Here is a 24693-nt window from a genome sequence, read left to right as displayed (position 1 = left end):
AAAATAAGAATTGTTGTGTTGTTGTTATCTTAGAATGAGCCGTTTATATCTACTTTCACGGTGGCCGGCATGTTGAACCACCATGTTTCTACAGCAGTCCAGAACCTTCTTCTAACCCCAAACACTGTCTTATCCTAAATCTACCCAAGAAGCTTTTTGTGCTGAAACATAATCAAGTATTTTTTCATTCTAAACCTAACCAAGAAGTTTTTGTTCTTAAACCAAACCAAGAAGTTTTTGTGTCTAAACCTAACAAGGAATTTTTTGTGCCTTAACCTAAAATATGCAGTTTTTGTGCCTTAACCTAACCAAACTGTGAGTGTTTCACAGCGTTAGTCATGTGTTAAAAGAGGCGTTCTGGTCATGTCCTATACAGCTGCTGAAGGGTATCTTGTTCTTCAGTATAAGACGCCGAGGAGGTGTGACAGATTGTCGGTATCTGATGAGTTGGGACAGGAACAGGCTGACAGCACTTTTATCCAGGAGACTGACTGTGTGAAATCAAAATTTAAAGTTTAAATTTAAATTTCATTACATATGTAATTTCTGATATGTGACGTACTTATTTTAACCCAGTGTGATCTTTTCCTAAACCTAACCAAGTAATTTAGCACGTCTAAAGCTCACCATTTTACATTTACCATGTGTTTAACATCATGTGCCTTATGCTGCCTCTTATTATGTCAACTGTGTTCACAGAATCAAAGTTGGCATGCATGGGAGTGCAAATATGTGCTTAATACACATAAAATGAATATAATGTAATTTTTGTGTCATAGTGTCATAAATATATTTTTTATACTAGCTGGTGCGCTAGTTGGTTTCACCTCTTGTTGTTCATGTGTCATTGCACACAGAGCAATTCAACCACATGGCAGGCTGTAAACTTTACAAACTGAGTCTCAAAATCACCAAAAAACCACAAAACTAACTGTGACGGGAAAGAAAAAGAGGGATTGAAACACAAAAAGCCTGACATGCTGTTCAGCAAGTCATCCATGCAGGCACACCCAAGGTGTGTGCAGAGTAGGTGACACTTACCTACATCCCAACAATCACCGACTCTGGTTCGGTCCAAAATAAATCCTTAATTCATGGCACAAAGGAGCACAGAGCGCACAGCACAAGTGATACTGGACAGCAGCTGCAGCCTCGGGAGAGAAGCTCTGCAGGTCCACTGATTTTATAACTGGACTATAGGAAGACACACTTTAATTAACATTTTCACATTACAGATGATGAAGGAGGACATTAAAATGCAAGTCTACTGGTAAAACATAGTCACGTAGGCTCACACTGGAAGCGGTGGTCGAGGACAGCCCTAATGTTTCAGTACAAAAATGTGCTGCTCCTGTATCTTATTTTCCAGTGTTTGCGGACAGGTGGCTCCGAGACACATTCTGGCAGCAGGGCTCGACTTTGTGATCAGTAATCTGCTCGGTGTCTGCTCTGGCTGAAGAGGACATAAACCTGTGGAGCGCTGACCATATTGTATCTCATCATGTTTCACTCGCTGTAGAAGAACAGCATCTGTTTAGAGTGCCAGGTTCCCATGAGAACAATGTTTCTGAGCCGGTGTATTTCTTTTATACACTGCTGGTTATCATACCCACTGAAATTAGATGACTGGTCCCATGAGGAGGCAATGTTAATAGATAGTTTAGAGGTGCTGATGTATGAATAATTTGATTACTGTGCTTTATACACACTACGCAACAGTGAAAACATATTGCATTCTGAGCATCAGTGTGTTATTTGTGATAAAAGAAAAATGAACCTATGTGTAAATAACAACAGGAGGAAAGAATAAAAGACGTCATTGAGAGAGCAGAGTTAGACATAATAATGTAAGTGCATTGTAGCCCGCAGCTCAAATCATCCCTGGAAATATTCTGGGCTCAGCTCATGAAAATGCCTGACAGTTTTAGAAACAGCAGCGTGAACACCTCTGCAGGGAATGACAGAGTAAGTTAAGCACAGAGGCAGACAGTTAAAAATAACCCCCCGTTCTCGTCATATGAATTCACCACATACGCCCTCAAAAATCTTTCGAGTGGGCGCACTAATGACTCACAGCCTGTCTGCCTAAAGGGGGCTAAAATCTGGTAGTTTTGTTCCAAAGCAGCGGCTGTGGTCAGCTTGAAGTCATTACAGTGAATGTCAGCAGTGAAGAGTTATTGTCCAAAGAAACTTCTCCACTCACTTTTGCAGCATATTTCATTTTTCTATGTTTAATGTTTAATACAATAATCATTTTGCCTGACCATGACTATACACACCACCTTTGTGTTGCCCTTTTGACCTCCTCAAGCTTAAACCATCACCATAGCGAATAGAAAAATATGAAAAATTGCTGTTAGATTGCTAATAGAGATTGATGGAATAAATGGGCGAATGAGTTAACTGGTTGAGACTAAAAATTCTCCAAATATCTGACAGTTTTCAGTTTCTTTCTGTTGTCAAACTAAATAAGGATGTAGTAACGAGGGTATATCGCCAGGCTGGCTGGGCAACGATGGTGCTTTAAAGGGATAGTTCAGATTATGTGAGGTGGGTTGTATGATCAATAGTCAGTGTATTAGCTACAGTAGATGTCAGTCAGCACGCTCCCAGTTTGTGGAGGCAGAGAAGAGCTGCGGACTGGGTCAGCAATAAAATATATTTTAGCCACTCAAAAATGGTCCACCTAAAATCGTGCCATCAGCCCTTTGTCACAGGAAACCGTACTTATGTAAGCAAAGTATTGCTCTCCCCAAAGCAACCAGACTCCTTTGGCAAAAAAATGTAATTTTACCTCAGAGAACACGGGAGATGCTTGCTCACCGCTGCCCTGATCAGTTCGTTTGTTTGTGTTATTGTGTGACTTCTGTGTTTTAAAAGGTTAGTTCAGATTCACAAAATAACACAGAATAATACGCATACCTATCAATCAAGGCAGTGGCAGACAGCAACTCCTGTGTTCTATGAGGCAAAATCAGTGTTTTTGCCAAAGGAGTCTGGTGCCTTTGGAGATCGCGATGATAAAAGACAGGGGATTACCAAATCTAATATTAATTCTGAGGGTAACATGAATGTCTGTACAAGATTTCAATCCTTATATTAATAGATGAGGCATTTCAACTTACGAGCCCCCAAACTAATGAGGATAAATCATCTAGGAACTACAAAATGTCTGTCATCATAAAACGTCTTCACTGTGCCATTGACTCTTTTCTGCTGAACACAGAACACTTTCATACTTTCATCCTTTAAAACGCAGACAGCTACGTTGTGTTTCACACACCAGATCAGTCACCTTTCTTCCTCATAATCAGCTGTAAAATGAAGCCTCTATGTGTGATTCTTGTTATCAGTTGTCAGATTCTGGTTTTCACACTTTTCAAATAAGCACAGACTGGAAAAGTTGTGAAACTCTTTTAATTAAAGGATTTTTATAGCAAATACAAAATGTGTGTTTTCACACACGGTGAATGGTGAGTTGTAAAATAAAGAAAATCAGATTTGTCCTGCTACTCAATGTGAGTTCAGCTTTCAATAAATAAAAAAAACGGCACTTGTTGAAGTTTACTGAAGCTTGGATCTTATTTTTGAGTACGGTGTTACTATCACAGAGAGAAACAACTGCCACGACTGCACACTTATTTGAGTTCTGACTTCACACAAAATATATCAGATAGGTCAACAAACACAAGCAGTTAGAGAATCACCCTCCAAGTCAAACTCGTTTCTTACTCCATCAAAAGTCACAGAGTGCGAGTATATACATGTAAAACCATATTCTCTATATCTTCCATTTGCAGTATTGTGGACTCATGGCAGCTGGCAACGGCAAAATGATTGGCAGTGATTGTTGCATAAACAACAAACCAGCAGTTAGGAATGAATGTATATGTATTTCTATCTGTCCAATCCGATGCATTTGGCTTGAGGCAGTTTTCAAATCAGCAGGCCATGAATATCAAATCATTCAAAATTACCCAGAAGAGAGCGACTGGTGGACATCTGGTCCACCGGTGTCTGTGGATGATGCTCTCCCCATGCAGCCTGCTTGTTAGCATATCAAAGACAGAACTGTATTTGTCAGACAGAAAGAGACGGGGAAAACAGGAATAATCATCTGAACTGCAGAATTATAGTTAGTACTGTTTTGTCTGGACACTTTAGTCCTCACAAAAACACCTTCACTTTACATAATATCCTGAATAAGACATTACACAAGTGGTGGGCTAATGAACGTAATCTGCCAAGGTTTTCAAACAGAGTTGCTCTTTGTTTTTAACCGCTGAGGTTGAACTCCCCCCCCCCCACCACCACCATTATCCAACCTCATTTATGAGTCCCTTGCACTGTGAGAATACATAACACAGGGTAGAAGAAAGGGGAAGTTTGCTGCAGAGGTAATTCAGCTGCAAAGAATGCCCTGAACCATTTTCCACGGTCCGAATTTATTTCAAAGCAATGTGAGACTGTCAGTTTCTACGTAATCTCTTCCTGCGCCGTTAAGCAAGGACAATCTCACTCATTGTCGACACGCTGCCTAACTTGCCTCTGGCTGGTTGTCCGTTTTCAGAGAGCTGCATCTTCCTCCAGAGCCCCGTCTCTGTGAGCGTCAGAGATCATTTGCCATCCTTTGCGTGAACAACTTGAGCTCAAACTCATGATGGATCAGTGTTAAAGTTCAATGTAAATAATCAAAGGTCGGACTTTGATCTCAGCTATCTGTAACATCGAAACTCTGTACAATAAGCCCTCAGGCTAATAAATGGATAGCCATATGCCATCATTACATAAGTTCCTAAAATAACTTCATTTGTACCTCAAGAGCACTTCTGTAGTGACCTCATGACAACTTCTTTTCACATGCAAAAACAGTTCACACACAAGGACAAAAACACCATAGTTAACATTTCTGTGTGAACACTTGTTATGCAAACCACAAACAGAAACACTTTATTTTGCGAACTGCCTTATGAATGAGTCAACTCCAGCCATCAACTTCTACAGCAGTGATGTGGAAACCATTTCTCAGTTTGATTATCACAGCCTCCTCTTTCTGAATGCCGTGGCACTACCATAACATTTGGTTTCAATCTGATATCAAGTAATACCAGAGCCAGGATCAATAGCGATGGCCACTGTGCCTCCTCTGTTTGGCCTCACGGCCTTCAAAAAATGATATGCCCTGCAGCCACGGTGGCCTTGATGCCCCGCTCGCAGTGCACAGTCATGTGTGTAGCGCACAGTTGGTCAACATCAAGTGAAACGCTGCACACATGACCATTGTGTGTTAGATTTCAACCCTGGTATGAACAGCTGGAAAACCAGGCTATTTCAGTGTGATGTAGACCCGCAGCAGAGACAAAACACTCTTTCTTCAATCATGAAGCCTGATGTTACTCTACAATTCTGTGGTTCACACTGCAGAGCGCAGTCTCTGTTAACACTGACAAACAGCTAGATCTGTTATATAAACTTGTCTCTTCTTCAGTGTGCTGCTTGATGCACAGTCCTAATCTTAAGAAGGTTAATACTGCAAATGTGATGAAACAAAAAAGGATCCTGTAAGTCATTATAATGACAGACTTTCTCAAAATAATGACTTATTGTCTCAAATTGAGTTAAGTATTGGAAAATAAGGACTTTTCTCAAAAAAATATTCTATAATTAATCATTATTTTAAGATAGCAACTCATTATATATGAGACACTATATAGTATGACATCATTATATAGGTTGGGGAAGAACATTTACAGTACATTTTACTGCTGACATCTGGCCTTTGTGCCCTCAAATAATGACAACACCAAAGTGGCCTTGCCCCTAAAATGACAAAATTCCAGCCAATGTCCCATCAAGAAGCAAATTATGTCATAATCTACTTCTGTTCTACTTCTGAATGTATTACCACCAAATAATTTACCAAACATGAGGCATTCATTTTTACCGTTAATCACTTACTTACTTGCATGTTTAAACAGAAGACAGTTTTTAAATGGTAAATAAAGAAATGTTCTTTAGGTGAATCACATCACGGCAAACATTCACACAACAGCAGTGATGTGCCCATGATGTCATCAATGTAACCTCTTTTTTGGTATCAATGCTATAGGTCACTAGTATTGATCCTAAAAGACTTTGTATCAGTAGTATCAATACTTTGGGAATCAATCTGCCCACCCCTATCAGGGAGGCCTCTTCTCATGATGAACAGAACAGACAACAGTGATTAATTACCAGTCAGCCAGTCAGAAAGAAAAAACTCAGAGATGAACTGAGTATTGATGGATCAAAAACAATGCATGCAAAATAAAAGACACAGCTTTGTCTTTTTTAAAAAAACATTTTACAAACATATATACTGTTCAGGCCATACTCTACCACGTAACAGCCAGGAGAGCTGTGGCGTACAATGCACAGCTGACTGAACAGGTACTATTTACAAAGCTCGGCTGGGGAGTTGGACAGAGCAATTGTGGATAAAGTCGCCCTAATACCCCATTATTGCTTCCCAGACCAGGAGCTGCGGTTTTTGATTTGCCCCACTATAGAAAGGTATTAGGCTTGTTTGGACAGAGACATAAATCTAATAAAGGGTGAAAATATCACCACATGGAGCGATCAATATCTGTCATGGCTTACATGATGTACCAGAGCTGCATGTTTACACACAGACAGTCCAGGCTATGTCAGAACAACAGGAGCAGCTGCTAACAGACATTATATAAATGGTAAAACATTGTTATAAAAACACAATCATAATAAGCCTAACAGTTTGATTTGTTGCTTTTACTACAACAAATCAAACTTTTTATAGTAAAAAGTAATAATTTGACCGTTGAATGATCAAAAATCTTTAAAGGTCCAGTGTGTAAAATTTACAGTGATTACTGCAAGAATACATCTGAAATTTAATGTTATTCATAAGTTTTCATTAGTGTATAATCACCTGAAAATAAGAATTTTTGTGTATTTGCTAACTTGGAATGAGTCAGTAATATCGACAGGGGGTGTGGGTCTTGATACAGGCCTTTTGCATTTTGCACCACCATATAGTTTCTCCACAATTGTTTTAAAGATCATTTTACAGACATTATTTTAAAAACATATTTACCTCAGGTGCTATATTCCCACGTAGAGAGTTTTGTGTTGGTCTGCTCTTATTTGAACATATTTGTCTGTGTCTTTGTCTATTCTGCCTCCACACCAATTCCAATGGAGGCGAATGGGACTTCATTTGTGGTTCTCTGTTCTCTCAAAAATGATAATAAAGTCCACATGAAGTGGAAAGCGGAGAATGAATCTGACTGTACTTTGGTTGCGTATGTAACAATGAAGTTGACCTTTACCTTTACCAAATCGCAGAAGCTGCAATTTTTTTGCTGTATCATGTAGCCCTATACTACCAGCGTGTCTGCAGACAAACATTTTAGACAAAACTTAAATGACCACGAACCACTGGAGCTAAGTAGGAAAATGTTTTATTGTAATTTGGGTGAACTAATCCTTTAATGTTCCAAATACAAATACTCCAAATGCCAAACACATACACAGTCACGGGAGAATTTTCAGTATACACACCACATACAGAGATTTTGTATCTCTGTGCATGTAGACAGGAAAAAGATGCTCCCATCAGTGTAAGGTTATAGAAAAAGAGATCTTTTAGAAATCAATCAGAGACGATATCTGACTTCAAAGCAATTTAAAAATTCCTGAAAGCCTGTCTTAAAGCACAAACAGTAATTAGCCATCACTTCATTTAATGGGCGAATGTTAAAACAGTGATTAGCTTGTCTTTGTTGTCTTGATTAATTCATTTGCTGCAGTGAAAGCAAGCAGCTGCAAGTCTGCTAATCAGTGGCAACAATCACCACGACACGGCGGCAATCTTCACCACTGTCTGGCGTGAGGGAAAGATGTTGAAATGCAAGTTAAAAATCCAAACCATCGATCATGATTCCAGGACAACAACATGTCTGACAAACCGACAGATCTTGGCATTTTTTAATGGGCTTATTATAAATAAAACTGTGATTTAATCTATTTTCCACATGGCAGCAATTGTGTCTTTGTTGCATTCAAATTTTAATCTTGTGCTCTGTGCCAAGAATTGAATTGCGCTTTACATACACTGCATGTCGAACACAGATGGACAGCGGATCAAATATTCAAAACTCGCATCCTAATGAAAACTAAATGTTTACATGAAAGAAGGGAGTGAAAATGGAAGATGAGGAAGGAGTAAAAATAAGGCACAAGATGACTCGTGCTACATCTCATTAACTTTTCTGGATATTTTTCTCAGAATCAAATTTTTCTCCAAAATCACTTCAAACAGTTTCAAAGACATGTCATCTTTTGAAATAAGGATGCATTTGTATCACAGGTTTGAGAACAATCTGAGGAACCTAGACATGCAACTGCAGGGTTTCTGTGACTGTCTACAAGAACATTTTCAATTATTATTTCTAAAATGTGGCTCCTTGAAGGTTATTTTGCATGTAGTGTTATTCGTCAACAGATGTAAATTGTGCATGATCACCAATTAATGTCTGTGGATGACAAGGTCTTCCCCCTCTTTATACTGGATGATCTAATTAACAAAGCTGAGACAATACACACAGTCGTTCTCATCAGTGTGACAATGCTGTGACAGCGGATCAATAAAGGAAATCTCCACACTCCCCGTGTCCAAAATAACACCAACCAGATCCCTACATGATTCATTTAAGATCAGAAATAAATTGTAAATTGTTCTCAGCTTTTCATAAAGCAAGATTTTATTCCTCCACAGAGCTTTTCTCTTAATTTTGACACGTCATTGCAAAACCACAAGTGTAAATAATTTTCCTAGTCTATTCCCTGGTCTCTGAAGGTGAAGGTGTTTTGGTACCAGTCTGTCTGGGATGACTCAGGTAATAGGCCCACTCCTTCATAAATCCATCGACCACTTTGGGTGAACGGCAGGGGGGTAAACGCCAGTCAATGTCCATGAGAATTCCCTTTTAGCTGCCTGTTTTCCAGGAAACACATTACTACTAAGCACTCGACCAGCTGTTTTATGGGAATTTTAACACTGGGAGAATTTAGTGTTTCATCCTATGAACACCATGGGATGGTGACTGTAACACACAAGCTGCAGGAAGTACACTGTCCCTCCGAATGTACTGATATCACATAAGTGATCATCTCAAATCCAGCAGAGCTTATTATTTGTCTGCAAAACTTTTAGCATTGATTTGGGGACAATGACATGGATAGCTAGCTGTTGTTAAACATGCTGTCAAATTATATGTTATATACAGTTTACCGTGTACTGTATGCTCTGTTTCTGACTTTGAATCTCGCAAGCACAACATTAACTTTCAGGCTAATAGCTGAGCCAAACGCTTCTATGAGCAGAGTGGACTAGAACTGATCTTCCGTTGCCAAGTGGTATTTAAGGTTTGTCCTATTTACTGGAGTGCTGACCAACATTTAGACTGAATAAGAACCTTGGCTAACGTATGCCACTGTTCCAGGTATTAGTCAAACCCTCAGGTGTTACCAGGGAAACTGAGTTGTGCCTTGTGAAAAACTTAAGATTTTGAACTGCATGAAAATGTTTATGGTCTTGGGGTTTTTTTTTTCTTCCTTTGGCAAGTGACCATGGTACGGGTGGAATACATTGTTCAGGTAATAAACCATCTGATTATTAATTAATTAATACTTCACTGGGCATTATCCCTCACTTAAAAAAAACATTATTTGAGTGTGTGACTTTTAGTATGAAATGTATGCACTATATATTGCCCTCAAAGATGCCCACAATGAAACAAAGAAAATGGTCCATAGCACGTATGTCATTTAGGCTGCTGAAGCAAAAGAGTGTAACGATCTGCAAAAAATACTAAAAGTTGTTGCAATAACCATAGTTTTAAACTTTGCATTAAAAAATTATACTCTATATCTCTCAATTTCACAGCAAAAAGAAGGGGAAACAGTCCTAGGTGCACAAAAAGAAAAAGACCCTGAACACTGTCTGGTTTTGCTGCAAGACGAATTTCAGGCAGGACAGTAAAGACTGAACTGGACGGAGGTCTTAGAAGTGAGGACTTTTCTTTTTTTTCTTCTGTACTATAATTAATATATGATTATAATTAAAGGCACTATAATTAACTGATACTGAATTGTTTTAAACACGTTGATGTCAGATACTTTTGACAACCTTACCACTAAAACTGATTAAATTCATCCCCGAGCCATCTTTCACTGACTCAGGACGTGTTCTCGTTCTCTTGCTGCTGCTGTTTTTGCTTTGCCTGTTTGTCTTTCTGCTTGTTTATTCCCTAACCTCGTTCTGTTGCCTGACGCTGTTGTCTGTTCTGCCTGAAGCTTATGTGCTACACTGCATGTAATTTATGTAATGCTTGTTGTCACATGTAGTGCTTGTTGTGCTTGTATGTAAGCAGTGAGTGTGTTGAACTGTTTTTGGATGCGTGCTGCCGTCTTTTTAACTTGTGATATTTCTTTTTGTCTATGCCCCTTCTCTGAAGAGGCTTTGCTGGCTGCTGTTGTAAAAGACAATTTGTTTGTTTCTAGTTTAATAAACTTACTGCTAACAATCCCACAATGCAATGTGTTGCACATTAGAGATAAGCAAATAAATGTCCAAAATCTCAATGTACTGTTCATTATAGAGTGGTTCTTCAAGTAACAATTATTTTCATTAATGATCAATTTCTTTCTGTTTTTTTCATGATTAACTAATGGCATGTTTAGCCTGTAAAATGTATTACAATTGTGAAGAATGCTTATAATTTTCCATGAATTAAGTTATATTAGACTTCGGCTTCAGAAAGAACCTTTGGATCAATTAGTTGTTGGTTTCAATCTTTTCATGTTTTGTTGACAATGATTAAAATAACAATAGTAAACATCACCAGACTTTAGTAGGGACATAATGATACCAAAACTCTAGTTACAATAATACCACAATAAAATGTCCACTACACAATATATATTATGATGTTAAACAAATAAAGAAAAGAAAAAGACAAGAGAAATGTCCTTTTGTAAATAATAAATCTGATTTGTGCAGCATTTTTGTTGGTATAAAAGTCTTTTTTTCTTCTACTTAAAGTGCTTCTGCTTTCCTTTTTCATGAAACAAAATAAAAGTATCCGGCCACGACCACAGCATGTGAAAAAAATGAGCACGAACTGTCTTTGACAATGAATGTGTGAGCTTTGATTTATTGTTAACATCCCTAGTGAACAATGGATGCTCATCGTATGACGACTCAGGAAAATATATCTCCTGAAATCACGGCTGTCCCTCGCACAGCTTGCTGTGTTTGGACTCGCAGGTCTGTCAACAGCTGGCACAGCAGAGCTGAGGCGTTTATGCTGTTGTCTCTGTAGGCCTGTCAGACAGACACGGTCCTCGTTTCGCCTCTCTAATACTCTTTATGAGCATGAGAATCATAAGACAGACTTTAATACTGCCAATAAAGCGGTGACCTCACAGTCTCTGGTGTCATCTGATAAACCACAGTAATCCCGCTCCCCTTCATGTGTGATGAGAAGTGCCCTCATTAGCTCGGCGCTGCTCTTAAACATTTGATAGTTAAATCGGGGGGTTAGCGGCCTCTTCTGTAATCCCATTAATTTCATCAAGCTCAGCCCAGACTTAAGTGTTGGGGCTGAGTCTCGCTGAGACAGAACTAATTCTGTCAAATTGTGTGCATCTTGAACATATTTCCAGAGTCCACATAAGGATTTTTGAAATCCACATCAGGGCAAGGCTGTTTTTAAACCCATTTAGCAGATTTATGGAAATCCCATTAAAGGGTGACTGACTTGAGTTAGTGCTGAAGAAATTGGAAGATACAGCTGTTGTGACAAAAATGGACTTGGCTCATTTTTTATGGCTCGTGATGAATATAAAAATGCAGCAGCACAATCAGAGACAGTGGAGGATAGATGCCTGTTCATTTGACTCATTATAGTTATTGATGGAAAGACAAAGATGTATTAACATCGTAAAGTACAATTTAGAGGAAAATAAAACAGCAGAGAGTGTTTTGATTGATTTAATTCAGAGTGACAGTAGAAAATGGGCGCTTTGCATATTGTATTTCTTTGGCTCACGTGTGAAATTCTCACCTATATCCTATAGACAAGGTCATTTCAGCTGCACTATTCAAGCATAACGGTGAGTCAAACCTGAGACAACCGCCTCATACATTTAGAGAAAATGGAGCCAAGCATCATTTAGAAGTCAATGAGTTTCTTTTAGAAATCTGCAGTAAATCAGTAGCTGAAACATGCAAAGCAGAGAGGAAAACAGTATTTAACCTTGAGTTTGTTGGACAGTGTGTTGATGCTTTGATAATGAATGAACAGCAGCAGCAGCAGGGTTATTTGCAGATGTTTTTAAAGCTGCTTACTTTGTTCATCACATTAAATTAGAAACTAAAACCTTCCCCCTCGCTTCATATGATGTCCAGACGATTAGTTGAATGAAATGAATATTGAGCAGGACTTATTTAACAGTGTAGTATGAGGGGTTTGTTAATTTGTCAGTAGAGATTTTGAAAGAATGAAACCTTTGTTGAAAGAAATTCAGTATTCAAGATAAAAATAAACTTAAATGATCACAGGCAAATTGGAGAAATTGGAAATCTAAAGTACAAAGGTTTTGATTAAAATTAATTTGAAATATAGTCAGTTACTGAATGCATAGCAATTTTTGTTAAAAACGGCAACAAAACAAGTAATCTGAATATCTTTTACCTTTGGATTACTTCAACATCAAAATTTGAAAATATTATTCTAAAAATAGATGCAGCCACAAAAATTTGATTTATACAAATATTCTTCTTTGTCTTTAAACATCTCAAAACTTTTTCAACAAGAATAAAAGACATTTTTGCACAGGGTTATATTTTTTCTCCCACCAGGTCCGCCACACAGTGGAGAAACCTGCTCTGTCAGACGCTCTTTTCACGAGATAATGGGCTGAAGAATTTTGAAATAATATCTTACCGTGATTATTTTTGACTGATTTTGCGATTGCAATATGGTATTAGAGGGAATGATCATTCTTAAATCATTATTCTGATTTTCATGGCAAAACATTTTAAAATGATTTTGCTGTTGATTAAACTGAAATTTTAATTTAGGCTAGTCGACTAGTCTAAAGGTAAGAAAATACTCAGAAAACAGTTAAAACTGAGCACAGCTTATTAATTGATAATGTCTGAAAAAATACTGTGTGTATTAAGAGACATTTGGAGCCGACACTCACATTCTTCAATAACCAAACTGCATTCAGATCCTCACAGCTTTAGTGCGGCCAACATTAGCAGCGGCAGCAGCAGTCTCACTTTGCTGATTACTGCATCCAGGCCAGTGAGAGGGGCTGCGTAACGTCTTAGTGGCAATAGTTAACTAGTGTTGTACATTAATAAAATGTTAATGAATAGTTTAAATGACTAGTATATGTGGTATCGACTAGCACACATCACTAATAGCAACCAGAGGCTAGTAGGAAATACTACATTCGATTTGACCATTGTTCGAAACATTTGTGATAACGTAAGAGCACAACTCAACAAAATATAATACATAGCTCTTTTAGACATTTTAATGCAGAAATGTTACATATTATAGCTTTAAACTAACTTAAAGAAATAAATATCCCATAATGTGAAAGGAGGACAATCCTCTGAACTGTTTTTTACTTATTACTGACAACAAAGTGAATAAAAACCTGAAGCTCGAATGTGAGAAATGCGAAATCTATCATGATAACCGCCGACCATAAGAAGTGTTCTCGGAGCCAGCTCAATAAAACTCAGTGTACAATATGGCCCACCATGAAATGATCGACGGCGTAATGAAGGAGCTAATGAGGGGGATCAAGATCGCTGCCGAGCCAATAAATCAACACAACTGTGCCTACAATGATACAGGAGCAATAAGTAACACTGGTCAGTGCGCAGGGAGACGACGGGGGGGAGGGGTGGCGGTGATGGGGGAGGGGGGAGAGGGGGGCGGACATGGGGATCGACACTGCGAGTCAATGTCAAGAACACACTGATGATGTTTTATGGCTCCTGAAAGAGCACAGCTTCATTTTACATGCAGAATATGAAGCGAGGATTTATTCTTGAACATAATCATGAAATAATTCAGAAAAAAATTAAGGATTAATATTAATATGGTAATATTATAATTAATAAGAATTCCTGCTGACACCTCTGTAGATGAAATCAATCGTCGGATCTGCGCCGAAGTGTCCGACGATCAATAAGGCTTTGCGCCGATCAGCAGTTAGTGAAGAAGATTCCCTCGTGTAAGCACGCTGAAGCGAAAGGTCAATCAGCACTTCGGTTAAGAGACACCTCAGGAGGCACCTTCGACAGCACATTTTCAAATCATTTAAAAATAAATTGTCCTCACGCTGAGATCAGAAGACAATTTCATGTCTTTTTGTCGCCAGTGAATCGATGTTTATGAATTATGAAACAGAAACAAACATCTAGACAGTTCTGCCTTCAAACGGTGTCACTGACACAAAGAAAGTGACAAGCCAGTGGAGACGAAAGCAGATTTTGGTGATTCATCTTGAAAAAAAAAAGAAGAGAACGTGTGAAGTTTAAAGGGAGAATTCACCCCAAAATTAAAGATACATTTCAATACATTTTTATTGTCTGTAATGCTGTTTACCCATCTAGATTGTTTTGATGGAATTAGACAGCTTGTGGTGCTCAAAGCACCAAAAAGAAACATCTGAAAATCTCAAAAGCTTTGTTTCTTTACAGATCTCTGACCCAGTTAATCAAGATAAACCACAGATCTTGTTGTGAACAGTTTTATGCAAGAACTACTTTCTTTCTACTGTTGAAAAAAGTAGTTCCTACATGAAACAGCTTACAATAAGGTCTGTGTATTATCTTGAGTAACCAGGTCATGATTTCTGGAAACTCACACCCAAATTATCTAAATGGATAGACAGCACTACACGTCAGAGGAAAAAATATGTCTTTGTACGATTTTTAGGCGAACTGTCCCTTTAATGATGGCTGACTGATGAAAAACTTCTTAGGTGACTATAAGTGCACATTTCTTAACACCACGATCAACCAACCCTGTTTGTGGCCCTCAGCTTTAAGTCCATTTGTTTCTAAATCCTAATTTCCTAAAACAGCTCTGTAGTTTTTAGAAAATGTTACTCAAATGGGAGTAAATTTGTCGGGGACTATTTTCAGCTTGCTGAACATTTAGTAGTAGTGTAGCAGTGGTTTTCTACTTGACAATGAAGGGGATACAAAAACACTGAAGGACCAGGATGTAAGATTTAGCGGCATCTAATGGTGAGCTCGCAGATTGCAAATACTTCACTTTATCGGCCACGAAAACATGTGAAAGACCCTCTCAACAGCCCGTGTTTGGTTTGTCCGTTCTAGGCTACTGCAGAAACATGGCAGTGCAACATGGTGGAGGATCTGTGCCCTCTGTGGATACAAACATTGAACACATGATTCTTATTTTCAGGTTATTATACACTTTTGAATGTCATGTTCCCTTTCTGCCATATTCTGCCGACAGATTACTGTAAATCTTAAACACAGTCTTATTGAAATTGCAGTATGGTGCAATATCCAAACTGCAGAACCTTTATTTTTTTCTTTAAAGGAGAAATGTGTGACGAAACACTGTAATAATGAAGTACTGTATTGTTCTCCAGACGTTGGTACAGAGCCCAACAGATATCACATCATCGTGATTTTTAGGGATTTATTTTCGCTGAAAATGAAAATTATGACATAAAAATGATTATTCTCACTAAATCATACTGCAATTAAAATTTTAGTCAATATGACCACCATATGGTGCAGCCCTAATCCTCAGTTTAACTGCTCAAAACTTATAGTCCTGCATCTTGGTCAACGGTCTGCAAGTGGGCATTACCTCATATTAGGATGTCACGAGCGAAGGAGGTTGAGATCTAATATATATACAGCAGCACAGCAGTGTACGTGGCTCAAAATAAACTACTGCTTATGATCATTAAAATAAAAGAACATGTCTCACTGATGCATTTTTTACAGTTGTCGAATAATGGAGCCCTGTTTCACAGAGGAATAAGATATATCAGACTTTTACTATACAAGTAGGATAATTTCATTGTTGGGTTTGATCTTTCCATGGGGTTTGTTGACAGTAATCTATCATCTAAGCCATAACTGTGTTTACTCACTACAATAACATCCCTCAAACTTGTATTCCTAATAAAAAAAAAAAACACAGTGAAAAGTTCCAAACAGCTCATTAAGAGAGATAACAGAGCAGCAGGCAGACATGGATCCTTCCTCCAGTATCTGATATAAGACACGGCACATAAAGGAAGAACATAACATCTCTGAAATGTCAGCGGGGGTCAGAACATGTTGTGTTCTGGAAGTTGTCAATCATTTTTAAAGTCACTTACCCAGAGGCCACTGGAAGGATGGAAGGGACGGACAAACATGATCCCATTTTAGCTGTAGTAAAAAAAATAAAAAATAAAAAATGCATCTTGATGACAGACAGTAGGTTCATGGTGGCCAGCTGGGACAAAAAGCATCAAAAGCTGTTTTAACAGTATTCCAGCACCATTTGATTTACAGAAGATGTTTTACAAAGGCTGGAAATAACAAATTCTGGGACGTGGGATTTTGAATGCAGAACTAAACGACAAGTAAAGGAATATTTCCATACCGTAATCTTTTATAGAAATATTTAGGCCCTTTACTTCTATCACAGATCTGAGTATGTCTTCCATCACCACCACAGCAAACAGTGAATGTCTGCTTAACAAAATGACTTCCAGCCCTTCTTCCTGTTTTTATCAGAAAGTACAACCTTGTATCATCGCATACACAGATGGGTCAGGTGCCCCCTGGGCTGCAAAAATATCACAGAGAAAGACACAAAAATCACCAGAAAAATGTAAAATGATGACAGAGAAGCTAACCTCTACAAAGAGATATCTACATTTGAATGTAGAATCTGTAGGCAAGGGACAGGATTGTGGGCTGGACGATATGGATCATAAAAAATATCAATATTTTCAGGCTATGCCACTATATATATCTTATATATACCATTTTAAATTCAGTATGTCCTGTGCTACATATCATATTTTACATTTTACTGTGCTTGCTACAGATCCCTGCAAAAATCACACCAAAATTTTAATGTTTTTCAATGAAACTGAGAATAATGATATAACATGATCATTCCCTATTATACTGCAAATCATACTACATTTGCAATATCAGTCAAAATAATTGCAATTAGATTAGAGCTGCAATGATTAATGGATGTTTAAACAACTATTAGATTAATTTCTAATCATTTTGATATATATCTTCATGTTCACATATTCTCTTAAATAACATACCATAAATTCTACATTAGTGCAAACATACAATGATCTTATAAAATATGATGCATTGTTGTAGATTTAACTACCCAACAGTATATTAAGTAGAGCTGGGTGATACAGACTAAATCCAGGAATGACTGTTGAATATTGGTGGTTCCAAAAAATATTAGCTCTATGAGATTTTTGATGAATAATCATCAGTAATGTTGATATAATGACTAAGTGGGTAAAGACAAATAACAGAACAGTGAGAATAGTCTAGTAAATTCAAAGAATTCACATCACTATACTGCAGTACAGAATTCTGTACTTCTTCCATATCATAAGAATATCTAAAACCTAAGATAATATCTAGTTTCATATCATTATATCATTATAATATCAATATATTGCCCAGCCTTAGGTTGCATGTAGGTGTCAGTCTGTGTAGAGAACAGGAGGCAGAATGCATTGGCCAAAATGCAATCTAAGAACCTATAAGCTATTCTTTGGCAACGAGTTAGCTTTTTTAAAAATTCATCTGCATTCATATGCAGACATCTGTTTATAGGGATTAGCCTCCAACTCCATTCTTGCATCTCAAGTTGCTAATCGGGCTGTAAACAATGAACAGTGCAGGGAAGAGGAAGTCTTGGCTTGGATATATCCATTATATCCATTATCCGGATATCTGCTGGCTACACCGGAAGCTCTGAAACACTGGACTTTGCCCACGGAGGCTAAATCGTCTTCAGACGATAGCTGATGGTTTCCAAGATTTAAACAACCACAAAAACATGCAAAAAATTACCACAGAAAAGTTTCAAAATGACCACAAAAAGATACTAAACTACTGGTATGTCCCAAAATAATGCAAAAACCATACAAACAATACAAAACAACAATCTCAGACTGGGTGTCTTCTGTATATACGTTGCATATAAGAGGGGCAGGGGTGCTTTTAGCTGTCTGTGTCTAAGTGCCAATTAAAGAATCTGTCTGATAGCAGTATTGGAAAATGGCTCAGATAATGTAAAATATTCTGCTACTGGAGACTATGTGGGTCTATGTGCTGATCCGATACCACATGATTTATTAGTCCTCAGACAGGACTCTGCTGCTTTCCAACAGTGTCCCATATGTCAATCTTCAGTCATGTTCTATGACATTCATTCACTGTGTTCATGTTTCACAGCAGGTTTAACCTGAGTCAGCAATTATATCACATCCATAAAGGGTCAGGATTATACAGCAGTTTAAAAAAATGCAATTTTTAATGCACTTGTATCCGTTTGGTGCACAGTATCGGCTGAAGCACAAAGTTCAGAAGTAAGAATCAGTATCAGGAAGGAAAGAAATGGTGTCTGAACATTTCACATGACAGCATAGACAGTGGAGAGGACCTCCATAGAATATTGATAAGAAAATAATCAAATCCACATGGCAGAGATTTAAGTACTAGACTAAGACCTGCTCATACAGTAGCAGACCTCCTGCCATGAGTAGACCTTCATGCATGCTAATAACAGCAGAGGCTGGTGGAGGAGACGTCTTGGTGCCTCCAGACGCACCACAGAGAGTCGGTGCCCAGGGGAGGGATTGGAGTCGAGCTCGCTCAGTGCACGTGCACATACCCACTGGGGATTTGCCTCCACCCGTGCAGTGCAGTGTGCGATAGCTGAGCTGATACACCCCTATAATACTATTAAATAGATGCACATCCTTGGTGGCTGAGCCAGATGCCATGCCCAGTCGCCCTCCAATCAAGAGCACAAGCAAACAGCCTCAGTATGACAGTATGTGGAGGTTGCCAACTGAAAATAATGAGTGCTTATCAGTATTTGTAGAGAGAACATATTATATCTCATCAAGAGTTCAATTAAATGCCCTGACCATGTATGAAAGAAATATTTTATTCCTTTAATTTGAATAACAATAGAGGCCATCTTTGCTGCATGGTGCTGCAGGCAGCTTGCATTGTGTCCCATGTTTGGTTTGGGACACAACCAGTATATTTACATAATCTGAATTAAATGTAAATCAAGCTGTTTCATCTCCGTCTCCCTGGATTCAAGGGGTTAAAGCGTGTGCTCAAAAACGGCACCTCTCAGCAGGGGGAAGGAGGCTTCATTGTTGAGAAATCTGGAGTTTCAGGCCCGGAGCATCATCTTTTCAGCAGACCTCGGCATTTTTACAACTTACCCCTGATGCCCCCTGAAGGAAAAGGCTAGCCAGTTTGTATTTATGATACAATTCACGTAAATGAGGCTGTTTGGCCTTAATCCTTGCCTAATTAAGTGCCAGTCTGCTGAGGCAGACTGCTGAGGGCCAAAGCGTAATACCTGTCGAATTATGGGAACAGCTGGAGCAGTCTGCCTGTCAGCAGATCAGCTCCACATTATTATCCCGCTCATTTATCGAGAGGGTAAAACAGAGAGACTCCCAACCACTACGCTGGCCATCTTTATTTCTGTCGCCATTCTTTCCCAATTAGGCTCCGCCGTATGTGACGGCTCCACGTCCACATGTGTGGCTCCTAATTCTGTGAAACATGCAGACTGTTGCTGTGTGTTGGGAGTGGGGGAAAAAGCAAGTTAATTGAATATGTTGGCCTGGGAAATATATAAATATTATATTATACTGTGATGTGAGACTAGACGTTGCCTTCGATTTTGGATATCATTATATTGTGATACAGCACGAGTGTTGTCTTTTCCTGGTTTTAAAGGCAGCATTACAATGAAGTGATGTAATTGTTCTATATTACCTACTCCACATGTTTGGACCTACTCTGTAACAATTATTTTCATTATTGATCAATCAAATTTTCTCCACTAATCAATTGGCTGTTGGCCAATAAAATGGTGAAAAATATAAACCATGTTTCTCAAAGTCCAACATGACGTCCTCAAATGTCTTATCAAAGGTCTTTCTCCACAACTCCAAGTATACAGTTTACTTTTCAGAGAGGAGTAAAGAAACCATAAAATATTCACATTTACTGATTAATCCAGTGGTTACCAAACTGGGGGGCAGGCCTCCCTGGGGGGGGGGGGGGGGTCGAGCCACTACAGGGGGGGCGCAGAGGACCAGGGGAGAAATAAAGAGTGAAACAGTTGAATGAATATAATTTATATAGGGAAAATAAACAAATTGATGCTATTTGCTGACCTTTATTTCATTAAGATTTAACTTTTTAATCTTTTTTTTTAATCAGTTGCTGCTTCAGTTATAGTTAATGATTGATAAGAATTGTGGGGTTCGGGGGCTGAACTTTTTTCGGCACGGCAGAAACAGTTTGGGAACCACTAGATTAATTGCTGCCGGTTTAACCTACTTAGTCATTATATCCATATTACAGATAATTATTTATCAAAGTAAAGATCTCATTGTTTTTGAAAACACTAATAGCCATCCCTAGAATATTGCTGCAATACTGATATTGGTCAAAAATATTGTGATATTTGATTTTGTCCATATCACCCAGCACTAATACAACATACTTTTTTCATCATCTTAGCCACTTCCACCCGTTGGAATACATAATATGTCATCAGTCACAACCTACATGATCACTAATTATAGATATCAGCCAAAATGAAACTTCTCTATTGTGACAGGTTTTTCAGCTGTATTTCCCAGGCCTATGATGATCAGTAAACAATGTGTGGATCATGTTCAGCACAAAGGACGCTGCTGTCTGTCTGAGAGCCAGAAAACGGTGAAACCTCTAAACGCCGTGCATTCATTAATGAAACCCTCATCAAATTAACATTGAAATCATTATGGAGTGAATAATGAATAACGCAGAGCTGTTTGCCAGGGGGAATTTAATTAATCAAACAATCAAAATTAATAGTCTGCGAGTGGAGGTGAGAAAGAACAGAGAAATATCAGTGATGCTCCGTTTCTTCTCTCCCCCTTTGATTTAACTTCAAAGATGCAAAGAGCCCCGCTGCAGCATCATTCGGTTCCAGCTTTGTAAATATGCAGCATAAAGCCAAAAGTGTTGTTATTCGCCAATGCTGTGACCTACATAGTAACATTTACTATTCTCCCCTCTGTGATCAGCAGCTAATCAAGGCTGCCCTAGTTAAACACTGGGAGGCAGCGTCACTGTGTTTCCAGGCAAAACTCAGTCTCATATAAAACATAAGTGAATGAGGGAAAACAGATTATTTTCTAATTATCATGTGAGGATGAAGATTTTATAGAAAGCAGATCGTCTCAGATTTAAATTAATTAAGTTGAATTAGTAAAAATCCACTTGGTGTTTTTTGTTGAGTAAGTCTTCAATTTGAGCATCGTGTGTGTTTATTTGTTTTTGTCAATTAACAAAGAAGCGCTTCATCTCTGTGAGCCCTCTTAACAATAATATGGATGATGTTACATGAAAAGCAGATTCATTGAGTCAGATGCCTGAAGCATTGTTTTGGATGTGATGCCACCTGCTGGACAGTCAGAGCTGGTGCAGGTGGATTCATCAGAGAAGTTCAGTTGTTAGATCGTCCCTTTGTTAAGTCAACAAATAATCCAAATTCTGTCTAAATCACAACATGGCTGCACTTTTTAAAAACACATAAGGTGCAATATTTGTTAAAAGCAAAATGTGTGTCAAAATACCATTTTAAATTCAGTATGTTCTGTCCCATATATCATATTTTGCAGACTTAAGAAAACATCTGTGCTTGCTACAGATCCCTGCAAGAGTCACACCAAATAATTTTAATGTTTTTCAATGAAACTGAGAATAATTATATAAAATTATATTGCAAATCATACTACATTTGCAATATTAGTCAAAATAATTGCAACTAGATTAGAGCTGCAATGATTAATCAATTTTTAAACAACTATTAGATTAATTTCTAACCATTCTGATAACCGAATAATTGTTTTGAGTCACTTCTCAATAAAAATCTCAGAATTCTCTAATTTAAGCTTCTCACATGAATATTTTTCTGGTTTCTTTATTTTGCTAGAAGTGTGTGTGGGACACTTTTCCAACCCAAAATGTCAGTTTTTGATGTTTTGGGAACAAGATGCAACAATAAAGTATCTCTCTGGTGCATTTTCAAACGGCTCACACAAATCCTATTGATTCTGCCCTTTAGAAGTCTTTCATTCTGTTGCTGCACTTTAATTACTGTCAAAGGGAGATTTTGAAACAGCAGAATCACTTGGGATGGATTCACATGGGACTCTAAGTTGAGAATAATGTACAATGGCTGCATGTGCAGCTTAAGTCAACAAGTCGATTTTTAGCAGCGACAACTGGCATTTAATGTGACCCTTCATCATGCATACTGCACTCCTTTGAGTCTTTTAGAAACTTTTGCCAGTTTAGCAGTCTGTGTGTTGCCTCCCTGTTAACTAATGCAGCAGTAAGAGGAGCGTGTTTACATTCTAGCTACATCAGCATCACCTGGGTTACCCAATTTTCAGCTGTGTTTTGTGTACACTGTGCTGAAAGGCAAATGGCAGCTCAATGTTGACTCAGTAAGGCAAGTTTATTTGTATAATGCCTCTCAACAGCAAGGCATTTACATAAGTGCTTTGCATAATGGATAAAAAACCTGTAGCCAAGATGCAAAGGGAAGGTAATATGAAAGGACACAGATATATATGATTTTAAATAGGTATATATAAAATATAAAGTAGAAACTAGAAATGCATATCCTAAAGTTGATGTAATAAAGGCAGGATCAAACCAAAAAGCTGTAAGCTTTAAGCCTTAATCCTTAAAAAGAGAAGAAAGAAAAATCAGAAAAGCAGCCCAGTAGCTATCTTTCACAGCTTTGTGTGCTGTAACAAAAAGCATTATACTTTATCAGTTGATGGTTTATTTTCCATCTTAAATATTCAAGTGATGTCCAAGTGCACCTTGTGTTACTTTTCATTGGCTGGTCCAGATAATTGCATTTGTAGCAACCAACAATCTACCTAGCAACAGTGGTGGAAAGTAACTAAATACATTTACTCAACTGCAATTGTGAAGTACTTTTATTTTAATATTTACATTTTGTGATACATTTCAGAGAGAAATGTTGTACTTTTTACTGACAGCTATATTATTTTGAAACAACAAATAAGATAAGATGCAATATTTTAGATTAAACTGCCCAGCAAACATGAACAGAGTAAATTAAAAGTAAATTTAAATTCAACCCTGATTCCAAACAGTTGGAATGCTGTGTAAAATAGTGTAAATACAACAGAACATGCTCATTTGTTATTTCTAATCCTTTTTGACTAATACTCAATTGATTATTGTGTTTCCATCGGTGCCAACTATTTCTATGTGTACACAATCAGAACAGCAGGATCAATCTGAGCCACAAAAACACAATTACAAAATTTGTGTAACTTACATCTGACGATTCACAGTAACCCACGGATCAAAAATATTCAGACAGAAACAGTCTTGTTACAGTGGTAAAGTACCAGTCGATCAAATCCAGTAACATACTTGGTACAAAACACAGTACTTCCATCAACAAATACCCACAAACTGCACGAACCAGTCAGCAGATGTTTACTCTCTCACTCAATCAAAATATACAACTACTGTGTAAACCTGTATACTCATGCGACATACCGTTAGAGAGCTGAGATTCTTGTGTTTCCACCGATGCCAAACATTTTGAGGTGCAGTCACAACAGCAGTTACAATCAGCGTTGCAAACCAGCAAACAATTACAAAACTGAGGCAACTCACCATTGAAGCTCCATAGTAATCCAGCGGTTGACAGTATTCTGACAGAAATGATCCTGTTCCATCGGTCCAGTCAGTCCAATCCAGCAACATTTTTAGTCCAACACACAATTTTTATCGATTAATACCCGTAAACTGTAATGACGAGCGGAGTTCAGTTGTTATTGCCGCTTATGTGTGGCTGTGTCTTGAGTTTCCCACATGTGACAGAATATCTTTTTTTCAAGATGGCCGCCGCTCTTGATTGAGACCTCACTTGAGCCAATAGCAAATGAGATTTCGAGTTGAAAGGAAGACCCTCCCTCTTTTCTTTCTTTAACTACAAAACCAACCGAAATAGAGTGTGCTGTTTTCCACAAAAAAATAGCAAAATGCTGTTTTTATGTGTAATATGAAACTAGAATAGGGAAATTCTGAAAATTTAGATAGTTTACACCACCAAAGCACTTGTATTAATGCTTTAATATGCACAAAGTAGTTTTAACAATGGAGGACTGAGGGAAAACTGTGTGTTAGCTTTCAAAAAACCATGCATGTACTCCAAATGCTTCAAGAACAGCTTTCAGTTTGCTTTGGCTAGG

At 38.0% G+C, this 24693-nt stretch overlaps 1 protein-coding gene across 1 annotated transcript in view; it reads right to left on the bottom strand.

The window, feature by feature from the left end:
• Positions 1-24267, bottom strand: part of chn1 (chimerin 1) — a 49712-nt gene extending 25445 nt beyond the window's left edge. Inside the window, exon 1 of the mRNA XM_084725122.1 lies at positions 24116-24267. Within this exon, the coding sequence (XP_084581248.1) occupies positions 24116-24177 (62 nt within the window). The 5' untranslated portion in view covers positions 24178-24267. The remainder of the gene's footprint in view (positions 1-24115) is intronic.
• Positions 24268-24693: the final 426 nt, after the last annotated feature.

This window comes from Lutjanus erythropterus, chromosome 8, assembly GCF_056507025.1.
Source record: "Lutjanus erythropterus isolate fLutEry1 chromosome 8, fLutEry1.hap2, whole genome shotgun sequence".
Lineage (NCBI taxonomy): Eukaryota > Metazoa > Chordata > Actinopteri > Lutjaniformes > Lutjanidae > Lutjanus > Lutjanus erythropterus.
This window is presented reverse-complemented; position numbering and strand designations above follow the sequence as displayed.